The sequence below is a fragment of the Cotesia typhae genome, unplaced genomic scaffold, assembly GCF_013202065.1.
Source record: "Cotesia typhae breed Kobodo isofemale line unplaced genomic scaffold, CoteBio_Ctyphae contig_4, whole genome shotgun sequence".
NCBI classification, from domain to species: Eukaryota; Metazoa; Arthropoda; class Insecta; order Hymenoptera; family Braconidae; genus Cotesia; species Cotesia typhae.
Window position 1 is genome coordinate 11,397,152 of NW_027423748.1, and position 23,726 is coordinate 11,420,877.

Here is a 23,726-nt window from a genome sequence, read left to right on the forward strand (position 1 = left end):
TATATATTCGTTAAATGTTTAAATAATTGTGAGCTTTCCTGAGATCATCTTCAATGTTGCTGATGTTGCTCAATTTTTTTTTTTTTTTTTTTTTTTTTTAATTATTTTCTCTAAAACATTTGTCGAGCTTTTAAATAATTTAAAACTATGAACCGATATTGAAATTACTAGGTGTTTATTTTTATAAAAAAATATGTCGCATTGAAAAATTAAATTATTATTGCACCGGGTTGTATAAAAATAAAAAACGAGGTATAAACTGGTATCGGCCGCAGAGCCAGCAAGCTAAACCGACCGGACAATAAGATTGTTATTTCCCTGAATATAAAGTTAAAATAGTTCCTATCAATTTATGTTTGCACAGTCTATACATACACATGTATATTTCTATTATCAGTTTTGCGATAATTTTATCAATATTTTATTTTTAAATTTCATCAGCTCTTTCTTCTTTAATTAAATAATAACCAATAATCTTCTTACTTTACTTTTTAAGTACAACAATAATAAAATTTTATTCGATTGTTTTACAGTATTTAATTATAGCATCCAGTATTTATTGTCAGTGTATAATTGAATCGGTATGACCATGACAATAACAGTTCAATAACATTATTGATATCTATGTACATCACACAGGTTATTGTATTGAGAGGTATTAATATACTAGAAGAGGAAGGTAACGAACGAATAAAGTTAAGTTGTGCTTACAACATATACATATATTGTGAGCTGATGATCGTACTGATATACCCCCACTAATAACATACGAGTGAGTATAAAATACATCAGCAACAGCACCAGCAGTAACGTTGCACGTACCAAATGTATATGTATACAATACGAACCATTGACCACACCAGGGATATCGTCTGTCTCGGGATGAATGAACCGTTACGTCACGCACTTGCACTCTCAATGTCCCCGCGGCGTTTCCTCTTCATCCTCTTTATCCTCCTCTTGAAACCACCGCATCCTCTTCCTCTTCCTCATCCTCATCCTCTCATTCTTTATATTATACTGTCGTTTCTTCTCTTGTTCTCTTGGAAGGATAGTATATCTATAACTATTTTTCTATAAATTCTCTGCTCTGCTTTTAATCAACGCTTGATATCAGCACATTTTGTCCTTCAACTCTGTTCTCTATTATGCCAGGATTTAAGTCTGTATTGTCATGCAGACAGCTACTAGACTCACGCGATTATTTCACTTTCATAAAATATTTTTAAAGTCACGTTAAATATTTTTTTATATTTTTAAATTTTATAATATCCATTTGTTTTTAATCCAGGGTCAAATTAAATTGTTAGGATAATTTTTTATAATTTAATTTCAATTTAAATTAAACTGAAACAGAAAGAAAGAAAAAAAATTAGTAATTAAATAAAGTGAAAATTATTTTTTAAAAAATATTCTGTATTTACAAGATAAATCATTGTGATAAATGATTAATGTTATAAGACTGGCGATAATTTAGATAAAGTGTATATATGCGTATTAAAAAAAAAAAAAAAAAAAAATATTAAACAAACTAAGTCTCGACAATGGTCTCACGGGGCTCTCGGCCAACTTCCTTTAAATTTGGGTATAATTTAGCACGTGGTCCGTCACTATTAACCCGACCATGGAACTCAGGTCGTCGATCTTTCGGCATACTTCGATACAGCCAAATATCCAACAGACTCTTTGATACGCTAATTTTTCGCTCTTTTTTTACAGCTGGAGTAGCTGTACAAGCAGGCGGTGACATTGGTGAGTCTGTTGTTGCCCGAATTACACTTGCACGTCCACTCGTTTCCTCTTTTCCAATTCTAATAACAAAAAAATTTATTATTTAATATTTAATAGTAAAAAATAATAATTGTTATAGAAGAAAAAAAAAAAAAAAAAATACCCGTCTAATTTTCTAGTGGCGGCATCAAGCTCAACTTTATCTTTATCATTCTTGTTTCTAATTTCAAGAAGACAGATAAGAACTTCCATATGCATCTGAGAATTATCAGCATGTGCTTTTACAAATGTCTCAAGCTCTTCCCATAACAAACGATAATGCTCTTCTCGACGAATGGTACTTTTTCCGCCACGTCCGCCTCCAAGATTCGGTAGCGCCAAGCTCTCATGTTTCGATTCCAATTGCAATAAATTGAACATCAATTTCTTGCATTTTATCAGATCGTCTTTCGTCATTTCCTCTTTTATCATCAGCTCTGGAAGTGAATCAATTATTTGTTTTAAATTAAACATCAGCGTACTTGAAATTGACATTGGCCAGTACCGCGTATGACGATCAAATCTCGCTTTCATTTTTGGAACCAATTCATCTTCTTGATTGGTGTTTGTGCGTTTCAACGGAGCCAACACATTGGCTCGCATCAGAGCACCAAAATCAGTGATACGATAATCAGTGACACGTCCTCCGCAACCCTCACTGATTGACGGTGGATCTTCGAGGACACTGCGCGCAGTCGACAGAGTATGAATAAATATTTCTCCACCGTGAGACGCCAGCAAGTGTGATATTGTTTTGCCGCCGCTTTTGCGAACCATTTCCAGCATAACTGATCTGCCGTTCAATAAAAAGTTTATTAAACACGAAGAGGGACGACTATTTACGTCTACCGGAGTTATTCGGTGCATTGCTGTACAGTTTTGCATCTCTGATGCGCTGCAACCGCGAGGTGTACACCATTTTAATGTCACAGTTTCGTATTCTGATCCTTCTTCGAATCTACGAAATGTTTTTAATAATACCGAATCCTGAGGATTACCTAAAAAAATATTTTTATTTATCTCTCTAATTATTAAACAAATAAATTTATAAAATTTATTATAATTACCATTTAAAATAGAAGAATGAGCATTAACTGAATGAAAAATTTCAACATCGTAATTAGCTGAAGAACTTGCATTCTGCTCCTCTTTCATTGGGATCCCCGTTACTGTTGTACTCGATAAATCATAATGTGACAAAATTAAATGAGATAATTTTGAGTGGAGAGCTGTTGCTTTCATAGAATGAACTTCCATGGTAAGTAGAGGTGACAACTGTCAAAAATTATTTAATTTATTTAAATTATAAATAATTAATTGAGTTTGTCGTTAAAAATAATTACCTCTCTGGGGCTTTGGTTAGTCACTTGAGATTCTATAGTCGTGGGAAATATATTCAATATAACTAAATGACAATGATGTATCGGCATCAAACTGAAATATAAATCAATCAATTAATTAATTATAAATAATTAAAATTATTATAAATTAAATTTAACTTACTGATCAGAACCCATTGCAATTTTATTTTGCTGAGTTAGTTGATTTAAAAAAATATTTTCCAAGCTCTTCATATTGATATCATCTCTCGCGCTGGTTATACATATAATGCGCCCACGATTTAATAATTTATTATCATTTTCATTTAAAGATGTTCTTATGGAGTTCTGAGTTTCCGAGCACTCAGTCAAAGCTTCTATCGCAACTCTTAAACCATGAATAACTGAATAATCAACACCAGGCTGGTGATTTCGCGGTGGTATTCCAATTATCGCCATTCCATTCATTATCTACGTTTAAAAAAATTGAATTAAATCCTTTTATTTATTAGCAATAAAATAAATTCTTACATGAGCTAAATTCTGTTGGGTAGGACTCCAAGTATTGAGAATGTGTGCTGCATGATCGCTCACCACAAATCTCACCTGCAATTCAGTGATTTTTATTAATTTATTAATTTTTATAATAAATAAATTTAATAATTTATATATTATTTCAACATACCAACTTTCCTGAAGGAAATAAATCCCAAATGATTCGACAATACTCCATAGAAGACTCGACACTTGTAGTCCATAGTGATTTACAAATAGGAGCCAAAGGTATATGATTGGGACCACGACTTTTTAAACACTCAAATTCTAGAGGACTGTCTGTTGAAATTCCAAAATATGGAGTATGATCCAATACAAATATTGTTTTGTGATTTGCTGGGAACATTGTTTAATAATTTATTATCTGTAAAATAATAACAAAATTAATATTATTGACAGGCTTAACCTCAAAATAAAAAATAAATAAATATATTACTTACTGATATTTATTACATAAATTAATAATCAAACTGTTATTTTTTAATAAAATTTATAAAAATTTTCAACTGAAGCATTATTTATTAATGCAATAATTGATTTAATATTTAAAATAAACAGCCGGTGTATTTATATATTACTTTAAAAATCATCATGCACACTAAACTTTTTTTAATCAATAATGATAAACAGAAACTTTCAAGCGGTAAGTTAAATATCTGTAATAACACTCAACAGTAACAAAAATTTTTATACGTCAGTACTTGAAGATTTCCGGTCAAATTATTATAAATATTTTCATTAAATAAATTATTTTATTATATTAAAAAAATAATATCTTAACAATTTTTAATTTATTTTACTTTATTATTTTATAGGCTAGAAAATTATAAGAAGTAAAATTATATTGAAAAAGTATTTTAAAAATGAATCGCCATTTTGACTATATTAGTCTCAAATGGACGTACATACAATATAATCATCTCTTTTCGTTCAAGGATCTCTTGTAGCTTAACTCGAAGCAGGTTAGATTTTCTGAATAATTTTCGTAATTATAACTTTATTAATGATTTATTGGATAAATTATATTTATTTAAATTCAAATTACCCATTTAAATAATATTGATTAGTTTTAGTTGGTTATTTTTCATAGGAAACTATTAAAAATTCAATCTAAAAAGTTACCATGATGGAAGCACATGGTTATAATTCATTATATTAATTATTAATTAATTTAATAAATTAATAGTGTTTATTTTCTTGAAAATTTTTTTTATCATTAATAAAAATTATTTTGATTTTTTTAATTGAGTGAAAAGCTTATTAACATGCCGGTTTATTAAATTTTATTTGTTTTAAGTTAAGTGTTAAGATCCAGCGTCACGATGTCGGGTGGCTACGACGTTTTGGGCCTCAAAGAGGATGATATTACTAAGCTTATAGCTGCTGGAGCTCATCTTGGCAGTGAAAATGTCAATTATCAAATGGAGCAGTACATTTACAAGCGCCGTGTTGACAGTAATTACCTTTTTTTTTTTTTTTTTTTTTTTTTTTTTCCTCTTATTTATTTATTTATTTTTATTTTTTTACCATTAATATTTTGTTTATCATCAATCAATCAATAATTGTTACTCTTGATTGATTTTAGGGATCTCTGTGATCAACATGCGTCGCACCTGGGAGAAGATTTGCTTGGCCGCTCGGGCTATTGTCGCAATTGAACACCCAGCGGAGGTATTCGTTATCAGCTCACGTTCTCAGGGTCAGCGTGCTGTGTTGAAATTTGCAGCCCACACCGGGGCAACCCCAATTGCTGGACGTTTCACTCCTGGTGCCTTCACCAATCAGATCCAAGTAATTATCATCCGCCATTGATATTTATCAATCAAAAAAATAATTAATCTGATTTATTTAATAAAAATTATAATTATTTTTCAGGCGGCTTTCCGTGAGCCAAGATTGCTGATTGTTACTGACCCCCAAGCTGACCATCAACCAATCACAGAAGCCAGCTATGTTAACATTCCTGTAATTGCCTTCTGTAACACCGATTCTCCTTTGAGATTCGTTGACATTGCAATCCCTTGCAACAACAAGGGACCCAACAGTATTGGTCTGATGTGGTGGTTGTTGGCCCGTGAAGTTCTTCGTCTTCGTGGATCAATTCCCCGTGACACCAAGTGGGACGTAGTTGTTGATCTTTTTTTCTTCCGAGAACCTGAAGAGGTATACCTTTCTTATACTACTATTTATTTATTTATTTATTTATTTTAAAAAATAATTAATTTGTTTTTATTTTATGATGAAAGATCTTTAACATAATTAAAATATGTTGATATGTTTAATGGCTTAATCTTTTCTGATAAATTTAATTATCGTTAATTTATTATTTTCTGATAATAACTTGTAATAATAATAATAATAATAATAATAATAATAATAATAATAATAATAATAATAATAATTGGGGGGAAAAAAAAAAAAAAAATTGTAATTCAAGGTTGAAAAGGAGGAACAGGCAGCGAAAGAAATCGCTCCACCACCAGTGAAAGAGTTTGTACCAGCTGAGTCAACCACCGACCAAGGTTGGGGAAATGAAGTTGATTCAGTTGCTCCAGCTACAGAAAATTGGGCTGATGATGTCGCTGTAGTTTCTGCTTCCAGCCAAATGGCAGCAGCACCTCCAGCTTCTGGCTTTGTATCATCTGGAGATTGGGCAACTCAGCCCTCAAACGAGTGGTCAGCTTCAGCACCTATTACACAGCCTGAGACCTGGGGTGGCAGTGCTCCTGAGAAATGGGCATAAACAAAGCCTGTGTTGACAAAAATATTTATAAAAAAATAAAACTTTGTATTTCGTATTGTACAATAAATTGTCCGAGTACAATATATTCTCAAAATGTGTTGAAATTTTTTTTTATTAACTAACTACTTTAATTAAAATTAAAGAATAATCGTTAATTGTTATAAATTAATTTTTTCTTTGGCAAAAGTATTGAATCGTCTGTACTGTCGTAAAGTTTTCCATGAACTCGAAACCGATAAATGCAGGTATATTCTGGATTACCCCAATTCGAAAGAATTTGCAGCATAATTAAATTCAATGGAATTTTTGTCCTGTCACTTTTCTGTAAATAATTACATTATAATTACTTTAAATTATTTTTTATATTTAAAATTTGAAACTTACAGTGATTTGAAATATTTGAGACGATGGTCCATTATAATTATATTGAAATGATCCCAGTATTAAATATTTGTCCCGGAACTTGCCCTGCAGCAAATACGTTAAAAAAAATTGTGTAATTTGAATTAAATTTAATTTAAAAAAAAAATACTTACGAGAACGCGAAATTCTTTAGGAGCAGAATTTATAGTTCCAGTCAACGAGGCAGTTACTGGAATGTGCTCAATCGTTATACTGCTCACCAAAGCTGTCCGTGCCAGTTCTATCTCTACATTTCCATGAGATCCTCGAAATGCCCAACATTCTCCCGGTTGTGTCCATGGCTAAATTTTATTATTTAATTTAATTTAATTTAATTTAATTTTATGATAAATTTACGTACCTGAATAATTTTACGCGGTGTAAAGTAATTTGGTTTCCAAATTGGAATACCAAAAATCGAAAACTCAGCAGCATGAGGCTGATAAAAAGACTCGGTGTTTGGTATTGAAATAATTGTACCACCGGCAGCTTCTGATGCAAAGTCTGGCATCAAGTCACCTAAATTTTTGTGATATTTGTTGAAATTCTTCAGTTCTAAATGCTAAAAATCAATCAATTTACCTGAATTCGTAATTAAAATATTTAAATAAAAGAAAATAAGTACCATTCGCTTGATGGTCATCTCAAGACTGAAAGCTTTACTCTTGAGATGAGTCAACTCGTCATGTATCAGAGCTTTGTAAGACTCTGAAGCATCAGAGATTGCCATTAACTCTTCTTTGGGAAAATTTTGTGGTTTTCTGGTGAAAAAATCATTCAAATTTGGAGTATAGACAATACTGTAGGCTACCAACAGTCCAGCTCCAATAGTCATGATAAAAAATGATTCTATAATTGGTTTTATCAGCCTAAAAGATTTCTTGGTGACATAGCCTACATTTTTCAACATCCAAATATCGATATTCATCAGCGTCAATATAATCATTTCAAGTCCTGGAATTTTTTTTTTTTTTTTTTTTAAATTAAAATAGGATAAATAAATAATTTGGTGCGGGAGTATTTACCACGACTTTCGTATTTTGATGCTCTAGAAGCTGATAATACTTTTATTGAATTACTGAACATTTTTTTTTTTTTTTAATTATCAATATTATTATAATTAATTCAGGATTATCAGATCATTATAAAATAATTATTTGTCGATAACAATGTGCTCGACAATTCCGATGTTTACATCAGAAATTGATGATGACATATATATATATATATATATATATATATATATATATATATATATATATATATATAAAATAAAATAAAATAAAATGGAGTTGCGCTGTCGATGAATAAAGTGAATAAAGTGAATAAAGTGACGCAATCCTGAGCATTAAGCCTAAATGTGGAGTATTTATATTACTTAGCTTTATGAATAGTTGTGTATTATTATATCTGTATAGTGGTAATAACTGAATAATTAATCAACTAAGATGTCTTGCTGCGCTTGTCAGGCTAAATTTTCATTATTTTCACGTGAAGTAAGTATCAACCTTCAACTGTCATTAGGTTATATTTACATATATTGTATATTATTATTTATTTTTAATAATGCGATAATTTAATAAAATTTTAGCATGGATGTCCTAGCTGTGGATTTTCTTATTGCACTAAATGCCTCAAGTACAAATATAAACTGCCTGATGACAAAATAAAAAGTGTTTGCGGTCCTTGCTACCACCGATTAGTAGTTACTGCTAAAAATTACTACACCAGTAATGAATCTGATGTCCCGTCAGTTAATTCCAACAATTCTTTACTACCTGTGGATATTGAACAAAAGTATTTCTTTTTTTTTTTTTTTTTTTTTTAATTATAATGGTTTCCAACATTTACGTAATAATATCTATTAACAGATTGAATTCACTGGATAATCCTGAGAAACCACCAATAGTGATGTACAAACAAGGCCGCTGGGATCAGTTCAAAGCTGGTTTAGATCCAGCAGATCAAGCTCTAGTTGACAGATTGTCCAAGTTAAAGGGTATGGATAAACAGCAGCTACCTCCGACCACTGAAGAAATCCAGAGACGTCTTGCTATCTTAAAAGACCAAAATCCAGGCTATAAACCACCGATTAATGTATTTCATACTTGTGGTTATTTTTTTTAATTTTATTAATGTTTTTTTTTTTTTTTTTTTTTTTTTTTTTTTTTAAATTGAAACAGATTTACCAGATGGATACTCGGACAAACGATCAGAAGACTGATGATTTGATTCAACAATACTTTGTTGAGCTGAATTTATCCAAAAGTACTTCGTCAAAGGACATTGAGGAGAGACTGAATAAATTAAAAGACATTGACCCGTCGTTGCCTTCAGCTTCTTCGTCGTACGTCAACGCTCCTGATCCAGACGAGTCGCAAATAGTAAAGAATATGATCAGCAGAGCTATAGCTGAAGCCGCTTTGGAGAAAAAATATGGCGAAACAAGTGAAGAGCAGATGGATTTAGAGATTAATGTGTGTATTTTATATTTTATTAATTAATTATTATATATATATATATATATATATATATATATATATATATATATTGATGATAAATATTATTATTCGCTTTCTATTTAAATAGAGTTCTGAAGAATCCTTAGACCCTGAAGTATCCTGTGTTATGTGCAACAAAACGAGTGAACTGATAAGATGTCGAGGTTGTCATGGAGATTTGTACTGCATGCCATGCTTCAATGAAAACCACGATGAATTTGAATTTAAGGAGCACAAAATAATTAAAACAAACTTTTAATACGTACCTCTCTACACACGGTACTTTATTATTTTTATATCTCTATACTCTCTTACTGATTATGATCGATGCTTTTACACTTATGTAATTAAAATAATCTAAAATCATGTGCTTCAATTCTTCTATTATTATTATTATTATTATTATTATTATTATTATTATTATTATTTATTTTTTTTTTTTTTTCACGCTCAATTTTTAATTGTATTTACCAATAAAACCCTAATAACTTAATAGTAATGAGGGATTGTATTTATATAATAATTAATGAATAAATTAATTTGTTTTTTAAAATAATAGTAATTAATTATAAAAATATATAAAGCAACAGTAATAAAACGTTAGATTTAAATAAAATGTGTCTCTTAAATATTTTACCTTGGGAATAAAAGTAAACAAAATTTGTATCGCAATTCATGTAGGTAGTTTCTGTACTTTTTTTTATCTTGATACATCTTCTGGAGAACGTGATGATATGTGATGATTTATATGCTAATTATTATCATTAAAAGAAAAAAATTAAATAACAGTGGGAGGAAAGAATTAAAAAATACCGGTTGATAACTTTTTTATTTTTATTTTATTTTATTTAATTACCAGTGAATAAAAATAATAGAGAAATATTTATTATCGTTCTTATTTTTTTATTTATTTTGAATAACTGAACGCAATATATATTGATAAACGTATAATAAATTAAATTAAATTAACGTTAATAAAAATTTAATGGCTTTGTATTTTAATTATTCTATTAAAACTTTTAACAGATGGCTTTTTTTATTTTATTTTTTTATTTATAAATATAAATAATTAATATTAAAAATTTTAATCTAATTACAAGTTAAAAATTTAACGTTGTATTTTATTATATTCACTACTACTACTATTATTATTATTATTATTATTATTATTATTATTATTATAATATAAGAGCACAAAGATAATTTATGAAAAATAATTAATTGCAATTAAAAGATAAATATAATCATCACAAGTTACGCTGAAGTAAGGAGAAACAAAATCAGTCTTCTGCTGATTATTTTATCTATTAAGTTAATAAAGTCTGTAAATTAATTCTTTTTAATTGTCAAATAAAATTAAATCATTTTTATTATAATTTTTGATTTTGTATACATTACTTAAAATTTATTTTTACGACAAATATAAATAATAGTAATAATAAAAAAAAAATAATTTTATTGAGCAAGTCGATTTTGCTCTTCGGAAGCTGGTAGTGGGATCGGTTCGATCGAAACGGGCGTTTGTTTTTTAGCTTTTTTTAATTTTTTCGGTGACTTTATTGGGTTCGTTTCATTGGCCTCTTTTTTAGTACTAGCCTCGTTCTCTTTTTTTAATTCTGCAGTATCTTGTGTTGTTTGAATCTCTACTGGCTGGACCTCCATTACGCTATCATCACCAGATTTTTTTTCTTCAGAAGCTGTTTCCATAGGAATACCAGGAGCAGTTGTCTCAGCAGTTGTTAATGCATCATTAACAGATTTATCGGTGTCCTTTGGTTGAGAATCGTCAACAACAGGCTCCATTTTGGTAGGCGATGGCAGAGGAATAGCCCCTTGTTGTTCCTCTTTAACTGGAGTCTCACTCTCCATCGGTTCGACAGAATCTGCAGACTCTGTAGACTCTGGTGGGTTCTGTTCCTCCTGTTGCTTGATTTCGGTTATCTGAAGAGGCACCTTCGACTCCAACAAACTTATCGAGTCTTGGATACTCTTAATCGCATTCTTTCTTGCCTGTCTGACATTTTCTTTTCCCTCAGTCTCAATGTCATCCAATTTGATAAGCTCCCTCGTCAACATTTCATCGAGATAAATGTACTGTTTGTCTTTTCTGGAAGTACCGTTCCACTGTTTAACCTGTTCCGTCAACGAATCAACTTCATTTTGAACCAAAGCAACTTTTTCAAGGGGATCTGTTGGTATCACTTGTTTACGAGGTTTTGGAGATTCCTGACGCTTTGGTTGTTCTTGTTGATGTTTCATATGAACAGGGCTTTGATCCCGTTTTCTGTCGTCGTGTTTGAATGGGGAATGACAAGATTTATTGTTATGGGTGGTGGTCTTTCTTATTGTCGGGTGATCGAATGTGTCTTTAAAGGGATCTTGAAAGTGTTCTTTAAATTGTGAAGGCCAGTCTCTGTTCCTTCCACCAAAGTGTTGATTAAATTGGCTAGATGGCCTTTGATAATTTGATGAATTGAATTCTGGGTGTGACGAATCAAATGCCGGCTGATAAAACCTTGACGGTGATTGTTGTCTGACGTACGGTGTCGCCTTACCTTTTGAAATTACTGGCTCATCGCGACCTTCTACAAAAATTGGAATATGCCTGACATTGCTTTGTGGTTGGTGTTGGTGGTGGTGCTGCTGTTGATGCTGCTGTTGAGGTGGAGACTTACTTTGAGGTGACTGTTGATGAGGATTTGGTATTGTATTCGGATTCTGATTTTGATTAGTGTACTGTGGAGTAATGTCTACCCTGGAAACGAACCGTGGATTATGATTCTGATTCTGAAAATGATTTTGTTTAAAATTATTTTGGTTTGGTTCTTGAAATTGGTCCTCCGGTCGATTTTCCGGAGGCGCAGACATCGATCTCTGTCCTCGGTCGGCCTTCTCAAGATTTTCCATATTGTGACGATGCTGACCAATGTCTACGGTGTTACGCAAACCGTACTGAGGAATTTTATTATTTCCAGTGACTTCCTGGTGCTGTTGATAAATTAAATCTAATTCCCCGTGAGAACTAACACCACTGGCACCGCTGGCTGCACTCGCAGCACTGGATCCACTGGCTTGACTACGGGCGTCCTCGTCTTGATGAACCTGTTGAGAATGACTTCCTGAGCCGCGTCGTCGGTTACGGAGTGTCCCGTGAAAGGGTATTTCGCCCCAAGGTGGTCCAAGCAGATGCTCCGCAAACTCTGGATGACGGGCCGCCAAATCGTCCAAGTGGGATCTTATGTCCCGTCTATTGAAACTGTCGTCGTCGAACGGAAAACCCTTAAATGATCAAATAAATTATTTGTCATTTATAAATATATAAATATATTAAATATTTGCGGTAAGTATTAAGCAATGTAGTGTTATTTTAAATAAAAAAAAAAAAAAAATTGGTTATTTGATAAAAGAAATACCAAAGATATGTTGGTGATGTCGTTTATTTATTTGTATAGTTTGCGTAGGCGACACGCTTCACTGTCGTCACGACCTCGAACGCGTAATTCAGGCAACGTCACGGAAATCACACGCCTATAGTTAGATTATTATTATCTTACAGCATGACTTTCACTCTACTTCATTTTTTATTTGTTTTTCTTGTTATAATATTTTTCCATCATAATCATAATCATAATCATAATTATAATCAGTGTTACCTCGTTCGTTGTGGATCATTTTTTATTTTTTAAGGATAATATTTATATAAAAGTACGAAAATAACAAGTTTAAATAAAAAATACGGGTTTTTGTATCATATCCATTTAAAGAGCTCTAAAGTTGTTCTTCGGGTTCTCCTCATATCTGTGTGGAGGTTTAACTATATATGAATCAGACGGTTGTTACTTATGCTACACGGAAAATATAATATATAATATTTTTTATTTATCTCTTTCTATTACTTTCTATGTATTACATATTGTCATTTTATCTTTTCGATAATAACAAAAAAACTAAACATGTCAGTATATATTTTTTAAAAGAAAATTTTTTTTTCTTTAAAATTTATCAAGGATAAAAAAATACCAATAATTTATTATTTGAATAACATCCGTTATTTAAAATAGCTTGGCAATTACTTAAAGCTATGGAATTCGTCACAGATGTAACGACAATGCCTCTGTATTATTATTATTATTATTATTATTATTATTACAATGATTAGTATCTGAAGAATAAAAAAATGTTAAAATTGAAAACAGCTGCGGTGAGACTGAGACGACAAGTTAATGTTAATCACCTTATATGGAATACTTGCTGACAAACTCGGAAAACAAAGCGATAACCCTAAGAAAGTAAATACAAGTTTATACTTGGCAATTTTTTTTTTTTTTTTTTTTCTTTTAATATTTAATAACACACCACATATACTTTTATTGTGGCAATAAAATATTTTATTTAATTATTCAGAGTTTAAATAAAACTAATTGCGGTAAAAAATAAAATAGGAATTATCGCTTGGAGTAATTCATTAATTTTTTTTTTTTTTTTTTTTTTGATAAATTTGGTAAAAAAATAATCACAAGTATGAATCATCTTCTTGGATTAAATATCTAATCGGAATTAAGAGCACGTACATTGGAGAATTGAGTGACCTTCTGTCAATTATTTTGAGTAAATTATAACAGCAATTAACCGCATGTAGTATCTAGAGCAGAAATTTTGAAAAGATTATTTGATGTAGAGAAGTTGTTAGTGCTCTTATTCGCATAGTTACATAGTTATAAATAATTCGCAAATTCTTTTCGCCAGAAGAGTATAATAATAACACGTGGTGTCTGGCGTGTACGGTGATATTACACTGATTCAGAATTGCATATATTTATATTATACATTATACATATATATAAAATGAATCGACAAGATTGAAGACTGCACAGAAGAATAAGAAGGCAAATATCACGAGCTTAAAGCAAGAGCAGCATTCCTCACCACAATCTCTAACCTTTTATGATCTATCCTTTCGATTTCTCTCTTTTATTATTATTATTATTTTTATTGTTGTATTATTAAATATACTAATCGAATTTTTGTATCATTATTATATTATTATATATTATGTCGGCTGTTGGTAGTTGGTTATGGGTGATGGTGACGTCAAACCAAGTCCCAAAGAACATATGTGTGGGATAAATAATTATAATAATAATAATAATAATAATAATAAATAATTATACGTTGTGTTGCGGGTATAGAGCTACTATATGAGTTATTGCGATTATTCATACGTTTAATTACTCAATTCTTGATATATTATTAATTATTCGTTAGTTTATTTTTATTTATATTTTTTATTAGCGGTTTTAATTATTCCCTGCTCTCAGAGTTTTTTTATTACTATTTTTATCGTTTAATCATTAGTTTAAACAATAATAATAATAATAATAATAATAATAATAATAATAATAATAATAATGTTTTTGTATTTCTAAATATAAAAATGAGGTTTCTATTTAAAATAAAAAATAAAGTTATGAAATAAAACTGTTTTAAACCGGTTTTATTAAATATGATGATAGAACAAATAACAGTTTGAGCGAGTATTCGTGCAAATAGAATAAGTCAATCCGAAAACTGTTGGCTCATCAACTCAAATACTATAAACATTAAGCACAACTAAATTTAATTTAATCGCATATCGATAAATTTAATAGTTTGATACTTGTTGAGTACTTGAAACCATTTTAATTGAATTTTATTGAGTAACAACTATAATATAAAATAATCAAAGGGTCTTTTTGTCTTTTTTTTTTTTTTTTTTCTTTGTTCAAGATTCTGCAAGTATTTGGTTAAGTTTTTCGAGAGCAACATTTCATTTTTATTTTTTATTTAGATTTAAATGGTATAAGACGATGACGACTAAACTTTAATATATATCGTGAATAGAGTATGTATTATTAGAATACAACGGCTCTCAGTAGTTTCTAAGGTTTTACTCAACATGCAAAATTTTTTAAAACAATAATTCGAGCTTTTTTTAAGAAATTTTAATTTAAATGATCAAGGAAGTGAAAATTTTTAATCGTTTTTAAAGATCAATAAATTGGCTAGTAAAATTTCAATTGAAGATCTTTTGGTGGGTAATGCTAATAATGTTATTTGGTGGATATTAAAGCGTCTAGCGGTGGTAGACAACAAACGACCTTTCTTTATACGAAAATTCTGGAATAATCTCGTTTTCTCAACCTTGATAACCAAAGAACGAACCAACGAACTTAGTTGATCGATGAAGGCGCCTGCGCCGAGGTCACAATCTTCGAAACACCGTCGTCGTCGTCGTCGTCGTCGTCGTTGTCGTCGTCGTCGTCAATAACAAGGACGTCCGGTTTATGGTTTGCATCGTATTAAATTAACAAAACAAAATATTTGTAACGAGTCACCAGTACTTTATTTAGGTTCGATTTCCATCTACCGATTTTACTTAATTATTTTTTAAAAATAAAATTCAATTAAATGTTATTTATGCTCCCAAGAGTCCAATAAAATTTTTGTGTACATGTCTGATGTTTGTATAATTGTATGTTGTTTTTTTTTTTTTTTTTCTGTTTTATCTTAAAGAAAGTTTAGTTGTTAAAGATTAAAAATAGTTGTTTACAGAGTAGGCAGGATAGAGGGGATTAAAAACAACACTTACAGGGTCCAGATCTCGGCCAAATTTGGATGCAGTGTCCACGATGACAGGCGAATCCATTTTATTTTTTTTTTTTTAATAAAATTACAGATACTGGAGTTTTTTATCCTCTCTTTTCTGCCGTTATTTATTTTTTAAACTATTAATTTTCTAATTCAACTATTTATTTGATTTGTTAATAGTCTGGGATGAATGCAATAACACACTGGTTTATTTTTAACAAAAATCTCATGAGATGTGATGAGATTGTTTTACCGGCAAGGATGGCTCTTCAATCAGCCTCTGGTACAGCCTGAGCCTCACTCTTCTCTCTTCTCGACTCCAGTGACTACTCTATTTAATTTACCGTTTGTTATTATGCAATCCACCTGATGATATAAATATTTTTTTATAAACTTCACCGCTCTTTTAATTAAAACAACCACTCAATAGTTTAAACAAATCTATACTCTTTATTAATTATTCACCTTTAAGACAATATAATTAATTAATTCAATTAAACTTTGCACAAAGTTTTTTTTTTAATACTAATAGTATGAGTTACGTTTGTATAAGATACTGACAGTTGGTCCAAGACACCAGTATTTTTATAAACTCGCGCGGCGCCAGTGCCTCCGTGAAAGAACTTGGAACTAAAATTCGTTGCGCGGTAGTTTCTGCGCATACGCAGTCAGCCAATACCGCTGAAACCCACACGCGGGAAACCTCTAGAAATTTCCACAAATTTCTGTCACCTTCTGGACACTACTACATTCCGGATAATAATTATTCAAAGTTTACATTTTTTTACATCTTTTGCTTGGTTTTTTTTTCTTTTACAATTTTACATTTTAATAATTCAATCTTTTGTAACAAATAATGATGACTTTTTTTTATTTTTAAGAAACTTTGCCCGAGTATTATCTAGTCACCTTTGGCTAGATCGAATGATTCACCCGTGTAATTTTTCCAATAGCCTAATTGTTTGAGCAATCACGTCGATGAATAATAAATGAATAAATATCAATTATTATTTAAAATAAGTCATGACAGTTTTAATTTGACCATAAATTAATTTTAGATCGATGATTAATTTGGATTTGACAATTTGTAACATTAAAACGGCGCATTGTACTTATACTTGCGGGAATAAGTAGCACAATTGGAATCCATCCAAAATTTATATTAAGTATTCCAAGAGAATATTTTATCAGAGTTAAGGGCACACGTTCATTACTTGACCTTGCTTTTTTTTTTTTTTTTTTTTTTTTTTTTTTTTTAAATAAATAAATTAATTGATTAATAGAATAAAAAGGTGTGACAAGACTCTATTTTTATTATACGGGTGTGTTATTTTCTTATTTTCGAATTCTACTATTTTTGAAACAACTTTCTGTCGAGTTTTAAAAGTGATTTAATTAAAAAGCGGTAATCCTTTTAGAGATAAAATAAAATTATCATATTGATGAATAGAGTTGTAATTTTTAGTAAAAATTGCCAATAAAATATTCAATTTGACAGGAAGGCGTTATTAAATTTATTATTTAAAATATTACTTTCTAAACGAGTGAATTTAATACCTCTGTTTTAATAATAGATTTTAAAAGTAGAAGAGGAATTTAAAATAAAACAACAACTCTGAAAATGAGGTTAAAGTCTGTGACTATTAATTTGAATTTGAATATTTACTTGGTACTTTTTAAAGCTCTATTATTTTGTTATTTTGTAAAATTTAAATTTTTATTAAATAGCTTGGCAGATTTTCGTTCTCATTTACTAGAACTATCGATTCGCCTAACCGATATAATAACATTGCAGTACACAAATACCAAAGAAAAGTAATAATGATGATAATGCATATGTGTATACAATATCTGATCTCGTGTCAAGATTACGTGAGACTGACCTTCGTTAATCTCACTTACGATAAACAAAAAAAATTCACTCTACGTAATAAAATTAACACAATAATTCCTGTTATATAATTTTTATCTGATAACTCAAGCTAATTTTGGTAATTTATATTTTATTTTATTTTTTTTGTTAATTAATTTAGATCCTTCCATCAATTAATTGTTTAATCCATTTATCGAGGATCGAGGACAGAGCGGTCAAATTAATTTAAACTTTTATTAAGATTATCTTTCGAGCAACTATATACTTATTAGTTAAAATTTTTAATTGTAAATTGTACAAATTAAATATAATAGTATAAATAAAAATGGGTTGTTACATTGATTTAAATAGAAAACAGGTTCTCATGATCTGAGCAACCGTGAATGATCGATAATGACGATCGATGATCTACGGAGATCGATAGAACTATCAGGCGCTTATGAGATACCAAGAGTTGTTCTTCACCACTCTCTGTGTGTAATATAATGTAAACGTGTAGACATGCACACACACACACACACACACACACACACACACACACACACACACACACACACACACTATTTAGCTTGATATAAATTAACAAGCTAAACGTTGAACCTGCTTGCCTGCCTGCCAGTTACTTTTCTGTATACATATTTACAAACTTTACTCACACATTTAAGGATAGGTCTGTTATATTTGGTATGACGTCATATTTTTCTACCTATTGCCAAGTTATGTATCTCGATCTGGTGTACAGAGAGTAGAGAGATAGAAAAACTAAACGGACATACAGGTTTCTTTATGTAGTATATGATTGTACATACTTGATATATATGCTATATGTTTAGAGCTTCGTTATTTGTTTATTGTAATATATTCATATAGATGAATACGAAATATGCGTTTAAGATGTTCGATTAGCTGTTGTCCTATTTTTCCGGTTCTTACTTTCTATTTACATTATTATATACATCAATCACATATCACTACTATCATTACTATGTTAACTTATTTATTATTATATATGTCAACAAATTATTATTTAAATTAACGTTGTTTAAATATAAATCCTTAAGTTAATTTTTATAAATAATAATTTGAAGGCAAAGGTGTGTCTTAACAAAGAATCGATTCAATAAATACCTGACCTGATTATTATTCCTTTTTATCGAAAGGTTCTCTATTCTATGATTTACTTAAAATTTATTGAATAATTTTTTATAACTTTCTTGCAACTACAATAACAATTATAATAAATAAATAAATAATTGGTTGATTGATTTCTATATAGTTTAAAGTTATGAATATTTAACGACACGTGCGATTATAATTGAACGGTCGAGTGAATGCCAGTGCTCATACTTTAATGATCAGGTGATTATGATTACAATAAAAAAAAAAAAAAAAAAAAAAAAAAAAAAAAGTTTAAGCAACATTTGTATTTTTTACCCGTCAGCTTAAAACCTTTTAAGAATATATGTTGCTGTTGGAACGTGTGTATAATTAACAATGAATTACTAGTGAGGAGCTGACGAGAGACAACTTGCTGATAATTCTATACGATTGTCCAAGGTGATTAAACAATTTTTACTCCAAATAAAATAAAATAGTTAATAGACTTTTTATTGGATATATATTTCTGGAAATACACATACTATTAAATTATCTAATTATTTATAATGAATTCTGTTGTAGTACACTCAATATATATAATAAATTAATAGCGATTGACGGCCGTGTGATCGTTCAATTCACTAAATCACACCACACCCATTATTTTTAATACATATATTTGTAATGGGAGTGGATTTTTTCCTCTAACTAATTTTTTTTTCCTTAGAAAATCAAAATAAAAAAAAAAAAAAAAAAAAATCTAGTTTTTTCATTTTATTTTTATTGCAAAGAATTCGAAACATTGGTGTCGTAAGGTTCTTGAACTCATGTCATAGTCTCTCTCGGAGTATCTGTGAAGTGAATAAGAAAAAGTGGTGAAGAGACTATAATGGAGAGAAAAAATAATAAAAAATAATAAGAGAGAGTAATAGTAAATGAAGGCATTCCACACAACATGGATATTACTTTTTAGCTTATATTACTATCTTACTGTTTACTCTTTTTATATAAATTTAGTCTCTCTCATCTTTTTATTTTACTCTCTTTTTATTTTTTACAGCACTTGTCAAGAGTCTTTGGTCTGACTGGCGCCAATTATCACTAAAAGAAGGTATATCATGCGCTTTTTACTTTTATTTATTTTTTCCTAGCCCTTTTTCAAACGTATAACGTAACATCTCTTGTCTCATTTCCCCTTAAGTATTAAGTATTGTATCATCCTAACTCCAATATTTTCCTTTTTATTTTATTCTACGCACACACACTATTAGACAAAGAAGAGCCTACTTTTAATAGTTAAGTGATAAATAACTCTAAATTAAAATGTTTGATAACAGTTAAAGAATAAAAGAATCTTATAATCGATGATAAGGTTGAAAAATAATAATTCAAGTTATATATGAAAGTTGAAAAAGAAAAAAATGGCAATTTATACGTGAGAAAGTCAATATCAATAAGTGGGATGAGTAAATACCACACCAGAAATAAAATTGCTTTTCCCTTTCAAAACATACTTTTTTATTTGACTAACTCTACCGTGATATTTTTTTTTTTTTTTTTTTTTTTTTTTTTTTTTTTCACTTTTAAGACGAGTGTCAAAAAAATACTCGATTGCTGAAAGTCTGTCTCTAGGATTAAATTTCAATATGAAAGATATTTATTATTAAAAAGGTGGACTGGATACTTTTATTCATATTATTATTTTTGTCTAGCGAATAAATAGTATTTGAAATAAACGAGCGATATAATTTATAAATGAAATTATTTGCAGTGTGTACTGAAATGAAAGAGGATCAATGGCGGTTATTTTGAGAGTGGATCGGATCTTTTCTCTGCAGAGAGTCTCGGGTTAGTTTGTCGAGAACATTCTGTGTAATTTTTATTCTGGTTGGCCAACCAAACCAAACACATAACATACCTACAACACTCTAAGAACTAATAACTGGGAATTATTCGCACTGAGAGTGAGAGTATATATACTCTATGCTAGTAGATACCTAGAGTTTTTTAAACAACCCCCGCTATCTGTTTGGTTGTTTAAGTGAGCGTCAAATATCTACTCACTTAGTAATAAAATTAGATCATTGTCTTTCTCTTTTTCTCTCGCAGTATCTTACCAGCAACGCTCTCAAATATTTGTTACCAATTAACTCGCATCAATTACACAATATATAATACTCATTTACACTTGTTATTCATCTTTGCGGACTTTGTAACCTACTAACTCAAAACTCAAATACAAAGATATATATTTATTTATTTTATTTTATTTTATTTTTTTTTTTTTTAATCCAATCAAATAAATAATTTAAGATTTATTTGTAACAGTAGCATGTGCTTGATTAAAATCAAATCGAGTATTGTTCATTATCCCTACACATCTTCTTCTTAATATTTGGTATATCCCTTTTCCCTTCTATGTTTCTATGTAGAGTACCCCGATATTGTATTTAACTCGCCCCTCGCATTAGGGATAACTTTAATCTAGTTGGGAGAATAACATGAAATTGCAATATTATATATCGACTCATATCCATCATGCTTTATAATCGACTTTATCACTATTAAAATTTTTCAGAGCCAAAAATAAATTCTTTTTTTATTATGATGGGATAACAATAGTAAGAATAATAATAATAATAATAATAATAATAATAATAATAATAGTACGTGAGAAAGACGGAAATTTAAGTGGAAGTTTGGCGATATAAAAATTTTTATTATGTAATCGATGACGGGGAAAAATAAAGCAATCACAGAGCAAGAGTGGACTATGGTTAAGCAGGAAATAAAATGTTTTTTTTAATAGGATAATATATATATATATATATATATATAAAATCTTTTGGCAGCGACTGAATAATAATAATAATAATAATAATAATAATAATAATAATAATAATAATGATCCGGAAAGATACTATTGTAGATGAGCATTAGATTTTGTTAATGGCTGCCAACAACTTTAAGGAATGTGTCATGTACCGATAATGTTATCTAAATGACTTTTCATCGAACTGGGAAAATCAAATGACAGTTAAGGAGAGACAAGAGCCCTTGAAATAAATTTTTCTCTGATGATTCATCTTTAGTTTTCTCTTTGTCTTTGTTGTCGAAAATTTTCCTCAACTAAATAGTAAATCTATATTACTTATACATATATGTAATAGTTGAACATTCAGAGATAAAATCAATGTCGTTGTTTTTAATTTAAAAATAATTTTTTTAAGTTAATGACACAATCATCTAGGCATTTAATTATTATCAGTGATAAGTAATAAAATAAATAAGGTTCTTGTTTTTTTTGTTATACTCTATTGGTTTTGTGTGCTACAGAATTTTTAATTAATAACTAAAGCATATAAAAGTTATATTATTAATATTTTATTTATCTGAGGAAGAGTAATCGGCTGTTAGAGAATTTTTTGTTTGGTAATTTATTGAGTAAAGACATTTCCTTGGAATTATTTTATCAAAGATCGATATACTCACTATTTTAATTATTTTAATTAATTTATGGCTTATATCTGATCTTTATTGAAACGTTTTAATTTTCAGAATAAATATACATACATGTGAAGCAATAATGTACGGTCTAATTGTTATTATATATATTTTAATCACGTGATTGATACACGTATGCAATAAAATTATTTTTACAGCCAAACGACTGAAAAAAAAATTTATAATTATCATTCTTAGATAATTATTATACAAGACTTGTCATTGAAGGTAAATATATATATATATATATATATAATGTATGTATGTATGTATGCAAATATTTTTATTGCAACAGCGTAATGATAAATAAATAAAAAATTACCCGTGAAAAAGCGTGTCGATCAAATGGATCCCTGGTGTTTCTCGAACTTGGTTCAAAATTTTTGTCTTCATCATCAAAATGCTGTTTCAATTTTTGAAATAATTCGTCTCCAGATTTACCGCGGAGTCTTTCACCGAATTTCGGTCTGTCGCGAAAAAATACGACATGTTATCTACAATATGTGTTTTTTTTTTTTTTTTTTTTTCTTTTTTATCTTACTATTAATACAATAGAAATAATAATAATTATTAATGATTTACTACATCGGCACCCACTCACAACTCACACACAACACCTTTGTACAGCGTTTGTATTTTTCTTATCACTCGGATTTTATTTAGTTTTCGAATTAATAAAAATATTATTTTTAAAGATAGTCATTAATTAAGACTTGCGGTGGTTTAACGTTATTGCGACACTCAATTAAACATTTAAAAATACCAGTCGTTATTTTTAGTATAAAAATGTTTAACGAAATTATTATTGGTGATTAAATATAAAACATTATCATCATTATTATAATATTTAATAAACTCCACAATTTTAATATGCCAATAATATATTTATAAAATAATCACTAATTTTATATTAATAATATTTCACTGTTTACGTGAGCGATAAATTGAATTAATAACTAAAAAAACTCACAGCTCGTGCCAATTTATTACAACAAATGTAACTTTATATAAATAAATTTATTATAAAATGAAATTGAATGATGAAAATTTTGAAGAAACCAATGTTGGTGTGAGTTTTTCTATGATTTTTCTATTCACCAAGATATCCTCTACAAGTAAACAAGTAGATACTCAAGACTCAAGACTTGTTACGATCCAAAATCCAACTCGATCTCTTCATTTACAAGTCTCGGGTAGTTTTAAAGGCCCCTCTTTATTACACGCAAAACCTTACTCTTGTTATTATATATATATATATATATATATATATATATATATATATATATATATATATATTTATAACTCTTAAATGTCACGCATGCGCACAATTTCCA

At 29.3% G+C, this 23,726-nt stretch overlaps 5 protein-coding genes across 7 annotated transcripts; 2 read left to right on the top strand and 3 right to left on the bottom strand.

Moving 5' to 3' along the window:
* Window positions 1–177: 177 nt before the first annotated feature.
* Asun (integrator complex subunit 13 asun) lies at window positions 178–4,231 on the bottom strand. Its single transcript, XM_074243412.1, has 9 exons — window positions 4,085–4,231; window positions 3,775–4,008; window positions 3,621–3,695; window positions 3,274–3,560; window positions 3,114–3,204; window positions 2,838–3,045; window positions 1,895–2,768; window positions 1,533–1,811; window positions 178–1,347 (listed from the first exon to the last, which is right to left on the bottom strand). Exons 2-9 carry the CDS (start codon window positions 3,988–3,990, stop codon window positions 1,338–1,340), a joined length of 2,040 nt encoding a protein of 679 aa, XP_074099513.1. The 5' UTR covers window positions 3,991–4,008; window positions 4,085–4,231; the 3' UTR covers window positions 178–1,337.
* Window positions 4,232–4,470: 239 nt separating this feature from the next.
* On the top strand, window positions 4,471–6,481 carry Sta (stubarista 40S ribosomal protein SA). The gene is made up of 5 exons (XM_074243419.1): window positions 4,471–4,606; window positions 4,942–5,099; window positions 5,230–5,435; window positions 5,520–5,807; window positions 6,082–6,481. The coding sequence occupies exons 2-5, from the start codon at window positions 4,967–4,969 to the stop codon at window positions 6,385–6,387; spliced, it is 933 nt and encodes a 310-aa protein (XP_074099520.1). The 5' UTR covers window positions 4,471–4,606; window positions 4,942–4,966; the 3' UTR covers window positions 6,388–6,481.
* Window positions 6,342–23,655, bottom strand: LOC141527767 (SUN domain-containing protein 1-like). Of its 2 annotated transcripts, none has more exons than XM_074243416.1 (6): window positions 22,715–23,655; window positions 7,415–7,743; window positions 7,151–7,351; window positions 6,924–7,091; window positions 6,772–6,855; window positions 6,342–6,709 (listed from the first exon to the last, which is right to left on the bottom strand). In XM_074243416.1, the coding sequence occupies exons 2-6, from the start codon at window positions 7,733–7,735 to the stop codon at window positions 6,539–6,541; spliced, it is 945 nt and encodes a 314-aa protein (XP_074099517.1). In that variant the 5' UTR covers window positions 7,736–7,743; window positions 22,715–23,655; the 3' UTR covers window positions 6,342–6,538. The 2 variants fall into 2 exon arrangements, with proteins under 2 accessions (XP_074099517.1, XP_074099516.1); XM_074243415.1 differs by lacking the exon at window positions 22,715–23,655 and adding an exon at window positions 7,815–8,012.
* On the top strand, window positions 8,096–10,184 carry LOC141527770 (abscission/NoCut checkpoint regulator). Its single transcript, XM_074243418.1, has 5 exons — window positions 8,096–8,285; window positions 8,381–8,586; window positions 8,661–8,886; window positions 8,973–9,266; window positions 9,379–10,184. Exons 1-5 carry the CDS (start codon window positions 8,238–8,240, stop codon window positions 9,547–9,549), a joined length of 945 nt encoding a protein of 314 aa, XP_074099519.1. The 5' UTR covers window positions 8,096–8,237; the 3' UTR covers window positions 9,550–10,184.
* Window positions 10,618–18,024, bottom strand: Stv (BAG domain-containing protein starvin). 2 transcript variants are annotated; one of them, XM_074243414.1, is made up of 3 exons: window positions 16,383–18,024; window positions 15,919–16,283; window positions 10,618–12,569 (listed from the first exon to the last, which is right to left on the bottom strand). In XM_074243414.1, the coding sequence occupies exons 2-3, from the start codon at window positions 15,973–15,975 to the stop codon at window positions 10,746–10,748; spliced, it is 1,881 nt and encodes a 626-aa protein (XP_074099515.1). In that variant the 5' UTR covers window positions 15,976–16,283; window positions 16,383–18,024; the 3' UTR covers window positions 10,618–10,745. The 2 variants fall into 2 exon arrangements, with proteins under 2 accessions (XP_074099515.1, XP_074099514.1); XM_074243413.1 differs by having other exon boundaries at window positions 15,919–18,024.
* Window positions 23,656–23,726: the final 71 nt, after the last annotated feature.